General features: G+C 49.2%; 4 protein-coding genes across 4 annotated transcripts; 2 read left to right on the top strand and 2 right to left on the bottom strand.

The window, feature by feature from the left end:
• Positions 1-3,716: 3,716 nt before the first annotated feature.
• LCP9604111_4139 (uncharacterized protein) lies at positions 3,717-4,834 on the bottom strand (the record flags this gene model as incomplete). Its single annotated transcript, XM_039071805.1, has 2 exons — positions 3,717-4,715; positions 4,775-4,834. The coding sequence occupies 2 exons, from the start codon at positions 4,832-4,834 to the stop codon at positions 3,717-3,719; spliced, it is 1,059 nt and encodes a 352-aa protein (XP_038929701.1).
• Positions 4,835-7,425: 2,591 nt separating this feature from the next.
• On the top strand, positions 7,426-8,813 carry LCP9604111_4138 (uncharacterized protein; the record flags this gene model as incomplete). The annotated part of the gene is made up of 4 exons (XM_039071804.1): positions 7,426-8,040; positions 8,092-8,536; positions 8,589-8,721; positions 8,771-8,813. The coding sequence occupies 4 exons, from the start codon at positions 7,426-7,428 to the stop codon at positions 8,811-8,813; spliced, it is 1,236 nt and encodes a 411-aa protein (XP_038929700.1).
• A 542-nt stretch (positions 8,814-9,355) lies between these two features.
• Positions 9,356-10,147, bottom strand: LCP9604111_4137 (haloacid dehalogenase, type II; the record flags this gene model as incomplete). The annotated part of the gene is made up of 1 exon (XM_039071803.1): positions 9,356-10,147. One exon carries the CDS (start codon positions 10,145-10,147, stop codon positions 9,356-9,358), a length of 792 nt encoding a protein of 263 aa, XP_038929699.1.
• Positions 10,148-11,298: 1,151 nt separating this feature from the next.
• LCP9604111_4136 (putative nuclear migration protein) lies at positions 11,299-16,736 on the top strand (the record flags this gene model as incomplete). The annotated part of the gene is made up of 5 exons (XM_039071802.1): positions 11,299-11,314; positions 12,317-12,353; positions 12,470-12,576; positions 12,625-15,792; positions 15,862-16,736. The coding sequence occupies 5 exons, from the start codon at positions 11,299-11,301 to the stop codon at positions 16,734-16,736; spliced, it is 4,203 nt and encodes a 1,400-aa protein (XP_038929698.1).
• Positions 16,737-17,151: the final 415 nt, after the last annotated feature.

The following is a 17,151-nucleotide window of genomic DNA, read 5'->3' as shown; positions in this document are numbered from 1 at the left end:
TCAGGGGAAAGAGGGGGGGATGTTCGAAGTCGCAAGGAGGGGGGAAAGGTGAGTGAAGTGGCCCACGTTCCAGGCGGGGGGGCGAAAAAGAAAAGCGGGAGCTTCCACGCGATTCACAGCAACCCCCAATTGTTGCCGGAAGAATGATGCAAAGGGGGAGATATAGAGCGAAGGGAAGAGAGAAAATGGAATTAGAGAAAAGAGAAGGGAGAGCCGAGAGACAAGAGAGAGAGAGGGGGAAGACCAGTGTGCGAAGTCTGGTCCGGGGGCTGGAACGAAGTGGAGAGAGGGGTTCAAGGGAAAGGGATATGAGGATATTAGGAGATTAGAATTAGAGTATAGAGAATATTAAGGAAAGAGAAATGTCGAACAGGATATCGAACAGAATAGAAGATAAAAATACCAAATTTATGAAAGAGAATGGATTTTGTACTTCTCCCGAGATCCCTATCCCCCGTTCGTTATTCTCTACATCGCTAACTCTGAGACCGTTTCGGATGTGGAAAGGAAAAAAATGAATCAGAGCTAGACCTATAAAAGGACATGAAAAATAAAGACATCGGAGAGTTCATTCTGACTGGTAGGAATCTTATAATTAGGGAGAAAAAGCCCAAGTGACAGCTCCATGAAGTCATACATTTTCTTTCACATTTTCTAAATATCCACATAGTGTTTCTAGGGCTGTGCTGATACTCATTCATTTATTCATTCTTTTTATATATTTACCTTGGGGTCTTCTGTTCACCCTTTCATTATCTTAATATACCCCAAAAAGCCATCTATATACTCCGTCCATCCGAAGATCTCTGGAACTGGACGCCCATTCCACTGAACCTACACCGGATCCGACGATCTCGGAGAAAATGAGCCAGAAGATACCCATATATACCCCAAAAAAAGTTATAACCCAAAGAAAGAAGAACAGAAAAGAGAGAAAAAGCCCAGGTCCCAAAGGTCCACAGTGAAAAGGAGAAGCGCACAGGGCACAGTGGATAATCCCGGATGTACTCCGTACTCCGTAACTTGGCTGAAGCTCATTTCCCTGCCGGCAGAAGCTGAGAGCTTCTTATTTTTCTTTTCTTCTTGTTTTGAATTTAACAATTTGGGCCGGTTCGTCTAGGTACAGCTCAAACTAAGGCACTGTGTACCCCAATCTACACGTGGGGGGGGGGCACGATCTATGGTTTCACTGCCCTACCATGAAGATGTATTATTTATTATGCATGGGATGTTCTCTTTATGTTGTACATACTATCTCAAGTCCTGCAATTAGAATGGGATTAATTAAATTAGTGTCGATGGTGGCACACGATGTCCCCATCTCCCTCGTGGTTTTTGAAACGTGGGAGTTCGTACTATCAAAGTATCCGTACTCCATACTCCCCTTACAATTATAACACCCTGGAACAAAAGTCTCCCTCTCTCCATGGCCCTGGGAGACGCTACCCGAATAGCGTAAGTCAAATGAATGTGGATTTGGGATTCCGGAACATCCATCTCTGTGACTGTTCAACGCCAACCTCGAACTAGTTCAGGATCGAGTCATGGCTCATGGCCACCTTAGATTGGCTCTCGTTATCGTCCCTTCCACGTTATACCCCCTGTCCATTCTACCCCTGTCACTGTCATTTTTCCGCTCTTGCGCATGCATCCGGTATACAACCTAAGATCTGGCCAATAGGTTCAAATAGCCTATAGTCACCGGTGAATGTCAAAGTCTTCATGCCATTGCAATGTCCACCCGTGGAGGGGCGCGTAAAAAGAAAAGTGTCCCCAATGATACATAGATCGTCCTAGGGGCCTTGCTAGCTACAAAGGTGGACAAGAAGACAACGGGAGGAAGTTCGGAAGGTGGGTATGTACTATGTACTCCTGTTGTATGAGTTCTTTTTTTTTTGAATTTGCTTGGCTTGAATTTTATTTTAATTTTTCTTACTTTTCATCGAACAAATCTGCTGCTCTATTTCCCTAGTAGGCAACTGGTTGGGCATCAACTCGTAGGATCCGGAATGGCTCCCTTTTCCCGTCCCAGTTCTGTGGCCGCGGGCCAGGGGAGGAGTTATATCGGGGAAACTGTTTCCGTCCACTTTTTTGGTTGAATGCAATAGGCCGGGCCCGGGCGGAACCAGTTCTTTCTCCTTCTCTTTCTCTGAAAGAAGTACATCCCGGCTCGGCCTCTTCCGGTCAACTTTCAAGAGAAGAACCCTAAACTGCAGTTATATTTTAGATTCTCATATCAGCATATTCATAGCATTTAAAGATCAAAACTTGCTAGGGCACGTCCTAGGATGGTTTCATCCCCCTGTTCACACGGAATGGCCCGGGCCAACGGCTCAGTTGCCATGCTACTCCGTAAGGGGGAGCTCTTTCCGTGGGACCATCAGTAGCCGTGCATTTCATTGAAGGGGCAGGGGTTGGTTGGTCAACGGCTCCTCCCGCCTGGCCGTTATATGGGGAACGCTGAATTTGTGCCGTTCAACGATCCGCTATGGTCTCGCCCTGGTCTAGGATTCTAATCTCGAGCATATTGTTCATATCGGCTCAGGAGTACCGGTGACGGGATTCGGTTTGCACCTGCCTTGTGTTGACGTGCATGATGCAACGGCTCTTGGTCATATCCCCTGAATCTGCAATATATCTGTCATTGGTTTGTGGATGTGTTGCATCCGTCGTGCGTTGCGGCTTCCAGCGATCGGCAGGGCGGTTCCCAGCAGATTGGCCCTTGGGAAACTAATTGATTCTTGGAAATGGACTCGATGTGACATTTCAAAATTATTCCTTGCGGCCTGATCTTGGCTTGGGGGATCTTCAATATTGATCCGTGACTTAAATACTGCTCGAGGGGGTTGTCCATCTTTCCAAGGTTGTTCCGATCACATGCGTATATTGCACACTGTATACGGAGTATTGTAGACACAGTAGATGTCGATCTCAATGTGCCAAGTGCCCGAAAGATCCCCGACGATATGCCTTTAAAACGTGTTGGGGTCAATAATATGATCCTCCCGTTACGCTATTGATTGGATCAACGATGCTGGTGGGACTAGTTCAACATCATGTGAGCGTGTCAAGGCTCAATAATAGATAGTATGTATCAATATTTGTGGAGAAAGGGGAGGAAGCCATGTGGCCAAAAGGCTTAAGCTATAAACATGTAGGATTATTGTAATCTTATTGCCGTTTTAGTCTTCAGCCTCGGTAGTGGAATAAGAATAGGATTGTTATGAGATTTCTGCCGTTCCTAACCGCTTTAGACTGACTACTGTGGTGGGTAAGAATAGAGGCATACCATATTTAAAAGCTGTCAAGATCGTCATTAAGATAGGTGGCCGCGCTTCATCGTCAGCTATATCGGAGTCGATATCAATAATAGTGTCCTCATTCAATTCGCCATAGTTTATAGTACTAGTGTGGTGGTGCGGCATCATGCAGATAGTTGCACAATAACTGGTCGCAGTAGAAGTTGACTATATCAAGGCTGGTCTGACTAGACTACTAGAGCTATCTTCGGTACAACTAGCAGCCGCCTTAGGCTCACAGTCGATGTCTTTAGCCCGGAATTCACCAGTGCAGGTACCGTTATTTATTCACTTACAGGGTAGGGTTGTTTTGAACTATTTCGTTGGTCTTGACCTCCCGGATTCTGAGAACTCTCTCATATGAGGATCAAATATATTTTGCTTAAATATCATACAATCTCACCAATTCGGCGGAAATCATCCTCGCTGAATGTCATTCAAATAAGCCGTCACCCTCTCCACCAAAATCCGCCGCGGCTCCGCTTGATCGCTATCACTCAGCGCATGCGATGCATTAGGAATAACCATACTCCTTGAATCCCAGACCTGCCGCCCACTCCCATCAGCAGCAATCTGCCACCTCTTCAATAGGGCTTCTTTATTAACCCATGGCGGCACCGATTGATCCCTTCCAGAGTACAGCACCAGCATTTTCTGCCTCAGCAAGGCTCTCTCCCGAATCATCCCAAATGTCGCACGGAACCGCTCATCACTTAAGTCGGAACTAAACAAATCATCCTCAGACGGATCCTCCGGACTATCTGGGCTAGCCAGACTCAAGAAACGCCGACTGCTAACCGGCGCAGAGGGCGGATACCCAATCCGCGACGTCACACTCAATGGTACAACCGTATCAACAAGATCGTGATCCTCATACATCGCCCGCCGCGCATCAGCAACAGCCTTATTGTACATCGCGCGCATTTTGGCCGGGCTATCACGCGCAGTGCCACATTTCACAACCCACAATATGCCCTCGCGGTCAGAAACCGGCGCTTGCATAATCGCCCCATCAACTGGCACCCGCACAATCGGCTTCCAGTGGCGGTCGAAGACAGGGTGTGCTGGCCGTGGGTTGGGACAGTTAATATAGTGCATCACGTCCTGGCTGCCGGTCGAATGGCCCATGATGACCACCTTTCCGACGCCGAATTGGGGCTCCTTATATTTTCGGACGTATGAGACGCACTGTGATAGCTCATCAATGTCTTTGCCCAGTCGGCCCATGCCCCACCCGCCGCCGGCGCAGGATAGGATCAGCGAGAATACGCTCCATTGCGATGGGTCTAGCGCTCGGACTACGTCGCTGAGATAGTCGACTGACCCGAGGGTGTCACCTAGTCCGCCGACAAAGATGAGGGTGTGTGGCTTGGGTACATGGCTGCGGGTATATTCGAAGGCGACGAGGGATTTGGTCTGCGAGGTGGCGTTAGCGGTATGAATGACTTGGCTATGGGGGTGGGTGGGTGATGTACACAGTGGTGGAGCACGCCGGGTTCTCCCTGGGCCGGTGGAGTGAGAATTTTCAGTTGCATTACGAGATATTGTGTGCTGCAAGTGGTACCAATACCCAGGTGCAGACTAGTTTGACAATGTGCGTCAGATCTGATAAGAGATCAGATAAGGAGCTGCAACGACGATGTTCCGATACCGGCTTCGCGAAGAGCGGTAAGATGGGAGTTAGGGCTTGGATATATTTTACTAGTGTGTATTATTGGTATTATATTGGCATTTTCCGGTATCGGCGTTTGACTTCGATACTACTTCGCTTGGGTTGATCATCCCTATAACAGCATCTAACCAATGTGAAACAGAAACAAAAGAAAGTAGCTATTATAACACGAGGTAGCTAATATGTACTGAAGCCTGTACAGGCTCATAGAAATGAAATACAGACACAGCACGGTTTATCGGCTCTCTGAGTCGGTACTATCGTGGGCTCCAACGGAATCTTGTGAGAGACAGCCAAAAGCAACGAAACTCGGTCGCGTGAGCTCTACTCAAGGACTTGAAGGGATTTTGGCCTTAATATAGCTACAGTTTCCCTCGACTCCAGTAGCGAGAAGGAAATTCTCGCGGCCGTGCTCTGAAGGAGACATGATCTCGATTGCACATCGTCTTTCTAGTATAACAAAGATGATAAAACCACCATGATGGGCGGTGGAAGGAGGGAATCATACTGAACTTATGGTCAAGCAAGGGGCTTATGCTGGTCTTATTCAACTGCAGAATCTCAGCATCAACTCGTTAGACAATAAAGTCAATAAACACTCATCTTATATCGCCGAAATAGAGCAAGCCAGTAAGCATAGGCTGAGTGACCAAATTTGATCGCAGGGTCTTCGTCGATACAACGGACACGCCTTTGGAATCCTCGTCCACTCCGTTTACCTAGAAACTAACCAAGAAGTCCCGCTGGTATCCGAGTGATAAATATTTCTTATCATACGCCCCTATCTTCTCATTGCACTTATTGCCCTCGTGGGTGCCAGTATCATGTTGAATAAAACCAAGCCCTGCAATAGAGGTCTAGACTCTGGGCTTCATTGAGGGTTCAATTTTTCATTGTTCATGTGTCCTTTCAGCCGGTTCATAAGATAACTATGGCGACCTGTTCTCATGCACATTGTAAATGTGGGCTCTCGGACGGGACTTCCTCTTCACTGCGAGTTGAGATGGCATCGGACTGGAAGCAACCTGAAACTAAAGACAGCAAAGGTCAGTATGCATAGACTTCTTTCGACTTTGAGGCACACTTACAGGAAATCTGTAGTCCCTTATAGAAGTCTCTTTGTCTTCTCTAAATGATATGAGCGTCATTCCCTGGGTAAGTATACTGGAGTACTCACGATATGCGCTGCGTTGATATGTCTTTTCACCCGTACCGGGCAAGGTCGTCCCTCCTTTTCCACGTTATCGAGTGCCGTGTAATATGGGCACCTGAAGGCACATGCAGGGATTTGCTTTGATAGACCGACAAGAGTCAGTCAGGGAAAGGTTACCTCTTAGGGCGACTTGATTTAGAATTCTCACGATCATCACATGGTCAACCGGCCACTGGGTTGGGAAGTGCTCCCAGCATTCGCACAATTTCTTAGGTTGGCTTCAGGATTTATGCGTGAGCAAATATCAACCAAAGGACCTAGGGAAAACATGCTTACACCCAGTAATTAGGCTGCACTTTCGGATCGATTCTCATCCAGTAGAATCCGCAGAGTGGGCTACCATCTTCAGTGATCCAAGAGGGTGAGTCCTGAGGCTTGGAGGCCATCTTGTTTGAATTAAGATCTTTCGCTAGCAATTCGGCTCTAGTGCTCTCTAGGTGGAACTTGAATGTTTGGGGTGCGAGATTAAGGTCTCCTAGTATCAATCGAAGATGGTATACGTGCCTGGTAGTCCCGCAGTGCAGACTCGATGGTTTAGCGATGAAGGTATATTTATACGATAGTTGTGCGGAGGGTGTGAAAAGTGAGTGAAAAGTGAGTGATAATAAAGGAGATTATCCGATAGTATAAGAATAGGGTATAGTAAGCCACTGCCTGAGATTAGATAGTAAGGAAAGAGTGGAATTTAGCAGTATTTTTAAAACTAACTATAAATAATATAAAGCTTATACTCTTATCATATTAAAGCTATCATAGGAGCGCCTCTAGGTAGTTATATTCCTAATAAAGAGAATATTCCAGATTCATTAACTCTCCTACTCGGCATTTTACCAATAGGAATAAGGCCACACTACTCTCTGTCCTGCCTCGAGACGACTGTCTTCAGCACGGTACATATAATAATTCAATGTTACCGACTCCGGCGATTCTACTAAGATTATTCTTGGCCTAGGTTCCGAAAAGCCAAAGCGGAAAGTAGGATAGAAGATTATATCGAGGAAGAAAGAAAAGGTGATATATCCTTTATCTTCCATTTTTGGTGCCGGCAATATCAACCGGGCCGGGGCTGCAGGTCATGCACCAATAAGAAATATCCTCTTGTCACGACTTCAATATAAGTTCTTCTTAACTTATCACCATCCAACCACACACATGCCTAAGAACACTTCTCAATTTAACCCCTCTTCACCCTTTTAGTTGTCCTCTTTTATTCATTTGCCCCTCCCATCCGATCATTTGAAATGAACAGTCATTCTCAGCACTCAGAGCAAAATGAAGAGATTACCAGTGAAAATGAGGCCATACCTCTCCTCAAACGTACCTTCGCGGGTGAAGACAACCCTAAAACACAGGCAGTCATTTCCGAGCTCGTTCAAACAAGACGAGGGCTGAAACAACGTCATATTCAAATGATAGCCCTGGCCGGGACCATCGGTACTGGCCTCTTCCTAGCGACCGGAAAATCCTTAGCAAGGGGTGGACCGCTAAGCATGTTGCTGGCATATTGCATTGTGGGTATGCTTATATGCTGCGTGGTCTTTTCCGTGGCTGAGCTCAGTGCTCTGGCGCCTCTTTCCGGTGGTATCATAAGACACGCCGAATGGTTCGTTGACCCTGCTCTGGCGTTTGCACAAGGCTGGAATAGTGTTTATGCAAATGCTATCCTGCTGCCGGCTGAAATGGTGGCTTGCGCTGTCATCATCGACTTTTGGTCTGATATTAACCATGCAGTATGGATTAGCGCCCTTGGCGCACTGCTGATCGTTAGTAATATGCTGTTGGTCAGTATTTACGGCGAGTTGGAGTTTGTTTTTGCAATGTTGAAGATTGCTCTGATTGTTGGTGTGAATATCATGGTGAGCAGATCTCGAGCAATATTCTGGTTAGTTCCTGACTGATTTCCATAGAGTGTATGCATTACCTCTGGCGCAGGTCCACGGGGTTATCCCATGGGGTTTCGATTTTGGCGAGACCCTGGACCCTTTGTGCAGTTTCTCGGAATCAACGGCTCATGGGGACGGTTCCTTGGGTTTTGGCGTGTCTTGAGTAGTGCAGCCTATGCATTTTCCAACGTCGAGAATATATCGGTTGCAGCAGCTGAGACACAGAATCCTCGGCATAACATCCCCAAGGCCGCCAAACGTGTGTTCTGGAGAATCCTGATATTTTATCTGATCACCATTTTCATGATGGGCCTTATTGTCCCCTCCAATGATAAGGGGTTGCTGTCAAATTCCGGGGATGCTGGAGCGTCTCCGTTCGCGATTGCTGCCACTAATGTCGGGATCAAAGTGGTACCTTCGATCATCAATGCTGTCGTTGTCACAAGTGCATGGAGCGCTGGTAATTCTGGTGAGTATGCATTTTTCCATTGGCTGCTGTACTTCTGCTTACCCAAATACAGCCATGCTCGTGGGAACCAGGACACTATATGGACTTGCTCAAGAGGGGCATGCCCCAGAATTATTCACTCGCATCAATCGCTTCGGGGTTCCTTGGATATCGGTTGCCGCAGTCGGATCTTTTCTTGCCTTGGGGTATATGACGCTATCATCCGCAGCTTCTGTTGTATTTGATTGGCTCCAGCAACTGGTCTCAGCTGCCTCTTTGGTGCATTGGATCAATATAGAGGTGATCTATTTGAGGTTTTTTTATGGCTGTAAGAAGCAAAAGATTAGCCGTACTGAACTTCCTTGGCAAAGCCCATTTCAACCCTATGCGGCATGGATTTCTCTGGTTTCTTTCAGTATAATTCTGCTCACGGGTGGATTCCATGTGTTTATTGAGGGCAATTGGAGTTCTCAGATCTTTGTATCGTCATACTTCAATATTCCGCTTATATTTGCCCTATATTTTGGGTGCAAATTTTGGCGAAAGACCCGGCTTGTCCCACTGGAAGAAATTCCAATCCGCGAATTTCTTCACATCGCGAATGAAAATCCAGAACCTATACCTTCTCCAGCTACTGGGTGGCGAAAATTGAATATCCTTTGGGCTTGATGTTGGGGGATTTGGAATGAGGCGATGGGAGAGGCAAAATACATGTCGGAATGGAGGATGGGCTAAATGGACCGATTATATTTCGAGTATTCATTCAAATTGTCCAAATATACACGTTGTCCACCGGAACCAGTCTCAACTACTAGCCCCAGACCAGAGGGTAGACCGGTCTTACTCAACCCCAAATCGCCTAGCCACCTCTCGGAAGCCATCAGACTCAAGATCAATCCACATATCCACGTACCCGCCAGTCTTGGCGTTCGCAGCCTGCTCCTGTGACATCTCTTCCTCTAGCTCACGCTCAACATAGATAGTCTGAAACCCACAGCTCTTGGCAGCCTTCAAATCGCGCAGATGCGCTGCAACCATTCCGCACTGGCCTGGCTCCAGTCCAAACTTCCTGGCAGCACCCTTATAAACCAATGGAGAAGGCTTGTAAGCCCCAAAGTTCTCCGCACTAACAAGTTGCGTGAAAGGCAGTGATCCATGACGTTGGAGGTCCTGCAGTAAAGAGACATTCCCATTCGACAGGGTAGAAGTGGCAAAGCGCCGGTTCAACAACTCAAGACCTTTCACACTATCCGGCCAAGGGTTGAGCCGGTGCCACGCGAAAGAGAGTTCCCACAGCTTCTCGTCAGTGAACAGGCCCTCCAGACCGCGCTGCCGCAAGAGGACCTGAAGCGCATTGTAGTGGTGCTGGTCGACGGACATAAACTTTTCGGATGTGTCAAATGTACTAGTGAACACATTGTAAGTCTGCCGCCATTCTGCGACAAAAGCCAGCCAGTCGTCACTGGTCATGGCCGCAGCACGGTCCCGCAAGTCGGCTGGGAGGTCCTTGCTGGGATAATTAACAATATGTACGGCAGCCACACTCAGCTCTTCCGTGACGCATGTACGCCACGAAACTACTGTGCCAAACATATCGAAAAATAACATCTGGGGCGGGTTGTCTGTCGACATTTTATGTAGTTGGTGTTGGATGATGATGGTGATATGCAGCTGTTCCCCGCACTTTCGAGATTATGTCGGTTTCCGATGTCTGTCCAGGTGGGATATTAACAAAGTTGAGATCGCAGCTGGATATATGTACATGTACAACATAAGTCTATATATGCCGATGTCCAGGGAATGACGCAAATAGGCTTAGTCAGCCCGGTTAATCGCATCTCTAGATCTAACGGCCGGATTGTTCTGGCGGATCTTATTGGAGAAAGGGAAAGGGAATCAGTTCTCAGAGACTTGTCTCGAAACATGCATTGTAAGAAGTTGGAGTATTTTATGTGTTGAGTCTTCGAGATCTTAAAAAAGGTGGCACAGAACATTCTGCCTATTCTTTTTCCGCCTTCTTTCAATGCTCTCGACATTCTCAAGCTAATCATCACGACTATTGTTCAATCCGACGATCTTCTATTATAAGTGACCTTCCCTACGGAGTACATACGAAGTACTTTGCACACAGCTTCAGCCCTTCCGTGTATTGTCTGCGCCTCCAATCTAGACTCACCACTAGCACTGTCAGACAAAGAAACCGACCAGGAATGTGAAATATCAGCGAATATCGACCTGTCAACGGCCCTCGTCCAAGTCAAAAAGTACCCGGCGTCCCGTCCCCTGAGGTCAGTGGGGCAAATGGGTGGAAATGGTTCGCGGAGATTCCTTAATACTTCGTGTCAAACCCCGCTGCTAGTCTGATTTCCAATGGCAATTTGGGGGCTTGACATTCAGAGTCTAGACATGACTCCGTACCTACTTCGTCCATTGGATACGATAATAAAGCATTTATTGCCAATCATTGGCGATTCTCATACGCCACCTCTGACGTTTGCTAGCTGTGCGACCGGCACTTGCATCGACATATGCAAGAGAAACAGACCGAGGCCATGGAGGCCATAGAGTGTCGCGTACATCCATTGTGGTGTGAAGTCCGGATGAATTTCTGGTTCTTCATTTCGGCCAATGTGGGTTCCTCGTTCTTCGAAGCTCTCGGTGGAGACCTTGGATGGGTCTGTTTTTTTTACCCCTGATCCGCGATAATGTCCGAGATGCTTCGATTCTTGACTATTTGACTGTCTAGAGATAATCATCACAAAAAGGAACCAATACTACACAACATGCAACGTGCGACAGGTTACGTGCAACATATGCGACACATACACCCTGGAAACTCTGAAACCAGACTAGGCTCTGCGAAATTGCGTACGGCGATCGTCGCCCAAACGAGCTACGAATTGGCCGCCAACACAGCCATTTAATTTATCAAACACGCTAACCTTTGCTATTTTAGTGTCTTTGGAATCGAAACTATTGGTCATTGCAAAGGCTTTTCTTATTTTTATGGTTTGCCTTCCATGATTTCGCCAAACAAAATAGGGGGTGATCTTCCCAGGTCAAAAAAGTGCTTGAGCTTCATGGCCCAGACACGCAGTGGAGTTCTGTCACGAACTCCTACAACATACCCCAGGCAGTTAATCTATGAATCTTACTCCGTACGGAGTACACTCATATTCCTTTTCCAGGCTTTCCGACCTTCTGATCAATAGCTCATTCTCTTGAGAATACGGCCCCGTTTTTATCTCTTTTTTTACCTTTCCTCGTTTCTTTGTCTCCAAATAATCAGCTTCTCCATGACCTTTGAGATCTACCACAATACCAAGTATACTCCATACACTCTGGTGATTCTCTCTCGCGCGAACAGACCCTGAAAGCGTTTTATACAGGGGATATTGACTGAAGCTCATCTGTCTTAGTGTCTGGCAGCTGCAGTGGAGTATTCAATCCTGTGGGCTAATCGGGTGGATTCTTTTCTTTCCCCATATGCCCCCTAACGAACGCCCCTGGGACTTTTTTCTTTCTTTTTTAGAAGTCCAAGACTCTCCTCGCGTCCGTGTTTCCGATATGCGCAGGCATGCCGCAAGGCTGATCTAATCCCCTAAGGTCTTTTAATGGTCTAAGCCCCGACTCCTCCCAGGTCATTACCTTCGTAAGTACTCCGTACGGCGTAAATCTACAGAGTACTGGATCTCAGGGGATTCTATAATCGCGATCGGCCCTCGCATCCTTCGGGTTGATCTATTTTCCCTCCCGGAATCGGGCCATACCTCCCGATTGACATCTTCCTCCTCTCTTAAGCTAAAACGGTCAGACCTGTTTGTCACTGGAGTACTCCGTAAGTAGAGTTAGGGGGCCTCTCTTCCCGTGCATATCCAAATATCGGCATTGCGCTCAAGCGTGCATCTTACACATCTTCATTGTAACCGTGGCTGACCTCTTCGTTCCACCAAGTGTCAAAAGTCCCAGCGTTGAATTTCCCCTCCATCCCGCGTTCGACCAGTCGATTGCACCGAGCGAAAACCTGTCTCTGGAGAGAGACAAGCGCCGGCTTCAAAACAGTCAATAGTCGGATGGTTGAACTACGGTAGTCTTTTGATGGGATCCAGTGCGTGAAGTGCTCTGGTTAGCCCAAGGAGCAGAGCCTCGATGGTTTGAGGCGGTTCATCCGGCACATTCACAAAGAGAGATGGCCGATTTACAGTGGCCGCCTTCCATGGCCCACCCCTCCCCGGCGCCATCCTTTAGATCCAGATCTCGAGCTCCATCCAAAGGAGGATCGAGATCGAGATCGAGACCGTCCTTGCGCCGGCGAGATTCCTCCCCGACACCTTCCTCCCCACCTGGCCTCCCAACCCCCGCATTCTCCCCCGACGGACAAACAGACGAAGATGATATCGATATCACCGAGGATACCCTATCCCCCTTCGACCCGCGGAGGATCACACCCACTCTCCATGCATCTCTCGTATCGGAGATTCTCTCGCTACGGCGGGAGATAGAGAACAAAACCAAGGCAATCGATGGGTTAGAAGAGAGCTTGGACGAATCAAGGACTGAAAATGAAACACTGACCACGAATCTGTCCCAGGCGACCTGGGAAGGGCGCTCGTTGAAACATCAAATCCAACTATTGGAAGGTGGAACGTCATCTGCGATGGCCGAGCTAGCTCGGGAGCGCGATGAAGCGGTCGAGAACATCGGCGATGTTCGTAAAAGGCTCGAGCAGGCACAGAAAAAAGCCCGAAGTCGGGAGGAGGACGTCGAACGAACTCAATTACTCTGGAGTCGCGACCAAGACTCCTGGGCGGATGAACGCCGAGCCCTGGAACGCAAGATTCACGTAGTAGAGGGCCGCTTGAAGACCGTTTTGAACGAGGTCGCAGCCGCCCAGGAAGTGGTGACTATCCGCTCGCGTTCACAACCGAGTGAGAATAGTGACCATATTCATGACAAGAATAAAGAAAGCGACTCAGCCAGTGTGGCATCTAGTAGCCTAGGCCGCCGACGCACGAGCGTGACCACCTTGAGCTCAGAAGAAGGTGAAGAGGCGGTCATATTCCATAACGTGCGGTACTCAGTTATGAGTATCGCGCCTGGAAGCAAGAATGGTTCAGGTTTGAACCTGGCGGAGGAACTCGACTTCGAGGAAGAGGATGAGGATGAGTTTGTCCCATCTGATGATGAGCTGCCTTCCTCTCCGGAGGCGCTGCCCGAAGAACGCCCAATGTCGGTTCACTCACAGGGGTCGCATAGTGTTTCTTTCAAGGCCAGGAAGATCCTAGGTCTTTCCCTGCAGAGCTCGGACTTATACTCACCCACTGCCCTGGAGTTCCGTGCACGGGAACTCGGGCTTGCTAGCCCAGTGAAACTTGACCCGGCAGTTGAATACCGCGATATCGGCATCCAGTACTCACCTCCTCCGTCGCCTACGCTAGAAGGGAAGGTTGTATACGACATTGTTCCTGAGCCCATGGAAACCGTCTCAGAGCCCGAGAAAGAAGACGACCAGAAAACGAAAATACCTAGAACGAATGACAGCGCCACGCTCCCAGTTGCACCTCAGATGGTTTCTAATTCTTGTCAGACCGTGGATGAACTCCCAAGTCCTCCATGGACGCCGAATGTGGCTGACTCGCCTCAGCCTGTCGAGTCCACCCCGGAGCCGGTGCAAATGAAATCGGCATCCACCCAGACTGATGTCGTTCCGGAACCATGTGTTGCTCAAAGCGAAAACCTGTCCCCCAATGCCTCATCCAAGATGGACATTCCAATGATCGCTATCCACCCACCAGGCTCAGAGCCATCCTCACCTCGAAATAGTGTCGTTCTTCCACCGCAGACCAAGAACATCGCTTGCCAGGCCAACTTCCGGGCAATTGCTGATTGCCGATCCGTCGCCATCCAAACCGAGGAAATCCGTTTCGATCAACGCCCTGTCAGACTTCCTGCCAGTCTTCTTCCTTCTGCTATTCAAGATGCACTACCTCTCCCTGAACCCGAAGAGCCTAGCCTCGAGTTTTGCACTGTGCCCCCGGTTCCGCCACGGTCCGAGAAACGAAAGCAGAGACGTCTGATAACAGATCAGCCGACAGATCATCCCGTGAAGCCTCCTAGAGCACCTGGTCCAGATCATGTGCAGGCGTACCCCGGTAACAACGATAATGGTCCGCTCTCAGATGATACCTTGTCCAATATTCGACGGCCTCTACGTTCAAGCAGTCTCTTCGCCGGCTTTGAGAATAACAGCGATGACGAAGGCCCGCATGGCGAACGCGATGTCTTCACCGACGATGAGCTCCTTAACCGCCCTTTTGCCGCATACACTGTCAGTCGTGGCAAGCTCATCACTTCGAAATCAAGACCTAGCTTGGACGGCATGCCTCTCCCCGAGATCGACGAGCAGCTATCTTCCCCGGAGTCAAGACCACCCAATATTGGCCGTTCTCGGGCTTCCCAGCGGTCTGGTATGACCAGTATTCGCCAGCCCGGCATGCGCAAATTAGCCATGATTTCCAGCGGAACCGCCGCGCACCAGAAACCCCGTGCCCGCAGTCCCAGTGAACCAAGCCTCGAGAGCGGCAGTACAGGCTCAAGCATCGCACCGCCATTCCCTGTACCCATCCGTCTCAGCTCACGCAACCTTCCGCTGAACGGTAGCGACGGGCCTCCAAGTCCTACTCGCTCAGCCGCCAGACAGTTCTCGGACCGTGGTCGCCAATCTGTCGTCCGGCGCCCAACTCTCCGCCGAGTGCGATCCGCAGCAGCAACGTCACAGTCGGATATTACCGAGAGACCAGAAACACTTTCTTCCCCGTCACGATCGACCGCAACGTTTTCCCCAGAAAGCCCCGCATACCGACCATATCGGCCACCGCCAATGCCGTGTGATGAGATCACAGCACCTCGTGAGCGGTACGGGCCATCGAAACGCATCTCGCATCGCACGACTCCATCCCAAACCTGGAACCATGAACAGTGCGATAGAAAGGATTCCACCGGTGGTGTGCAGCCAACTAGCGTCGTTGATGCTATTGCTCAGACTATGGTTGGCGAGTGGATGTTCAAATACGTCCGTCGACGCAAATCATTTGGGATGGGCGAGTCCAAAGAGACTTGGGAGGGCAAGAACCCTGACGATGTGTCGGCGAATATTACGAACAGTGGTGTGCGACATAAACGATGGGTTTGGCTCGCCCCGTACGAAGGCTCCATTATGTGGAGTAGTAAACAGCCTACGAGTGGGCCTGCATTACTCGGCAAAAGTGGCCGGAAGTGTAAGTCTTTAAGGAACTCATTCGATTTGGTTGGAGTGGCAACTAACATAGTATCTCGCCTCGGTATAGTCACGATTCAATCCGTCTTGGACGTCAAAGACGACAACCCCATACCCAAAGGCGCCGGCTCTTCGATCCCATTCAACCGCTCTATCCTGGTGCTGACACCACAGCGTGCTCTGAAATTCACAGCACTAACCATCGAACGCCACTACGTTTGGCTAACAGCCCTATCCTTCCTCAGCCATTCCGCAATCGGCCTCCAAGAATTAGCAGCTCTACCTCCAGTCCCACAAGAAGAATCGCCAACCCCACCTCAAGCCTCCCTCCGCCGAAACCCAATTCGCGACTCCATTCGGGTCGCAAAGGGCCGTCCCCGCCCAGTGCCAAAGGACAAACGCTCCTTCAACAGTGCCGGTGCTCCGGCTCCAGTCCCCGAAATCCCAGGGGGCAGCATCGACCTAGCAGCCGACGCACCCCACGTTCCCCGTTTCTCAACCCACAGCCGCAAACGCAGCAACACCGCGCCCCGTCCCCCAGCTCTCCACGCTCTCCGCAGCTTCTCCAGCGCCGGTACTATGCCTTCTTCACACAGCGGCACCACGGCCGGCTCGTCGGAGCTACATTTCCCCGCCATGCAGCCCCCAGCCCCACCTCCAGGCATTGGAAGTCGTCGTAGCAGTATCAGCCGACGCACTTCCGAGGCGAGTGGCCGTGCTTCCAGTGGGGCTGGCAGCAACATGTTTGACATAGGCACTGTGCGTATGGAGGCTTTCATCGACCGCCACGCAGAACAGATTAATCGTCCTCGTGCGCCTCCGCGCCAGCGCCATGTCCGCAAGACATCCAGTCAGTGGAGTGAGAGACGGTATGAGTTTGACACGCCTTCGGTCCATGGCAGCGAGTTCTCATACCGTCCTGATGATCCGTGGCGGGGTTTCTAATTCTACAGTGGATGAGTTTCACATGCGCTCTCTCTACCTTTTGCCCATTACTTACTACTTATCATATACCTACTCCTTCTTTCTTTCAACAACACACCTTTTTGGCGCAGGTTCATCGCCATGTCTCTCCGTGGCTTGTCTGCGTACATCTTCACTGCACATATCTTCTATTTTGTCACCGTCACCTATTCATATTTATTCTCTGCTTTACTCACCTCACACATCTATTACCTGTCATTTACCATTTGTCGCTTTCGAGTTGATACCACTTTGATTCGGATACTATTGCTCGTGCAGCGGGAGGGAGAAGGGCGTTTATTTTTTTGACATTCCAACTATCAACCCAGCAGATCCTGGATATATAGGTATTGATCTTCGTGTTTATATTTGAACATAATGTATAAGACTTGGTTAT

The sequence above is a fragment of the Penicillium roqueforti genome, assembly GCF_015533775.1.
Source record: "Penicillium roqueforti strain LCP96 04111 chromosome Unknown scaffold_08, whole genome shotgun sequence".
Lineage (NCBI taxonomy): Eukaryota > Fungi > Ascomycota > Eurotiomycetes > Eurotiales > Aspergillaceae > Penicillium > Penicillium roqueforti.
The sequence above is the reverse complement of the archived record's forward strand: the minus strand, read 5'-3'. Positions and strand labels throughout refer to the sequence as shown.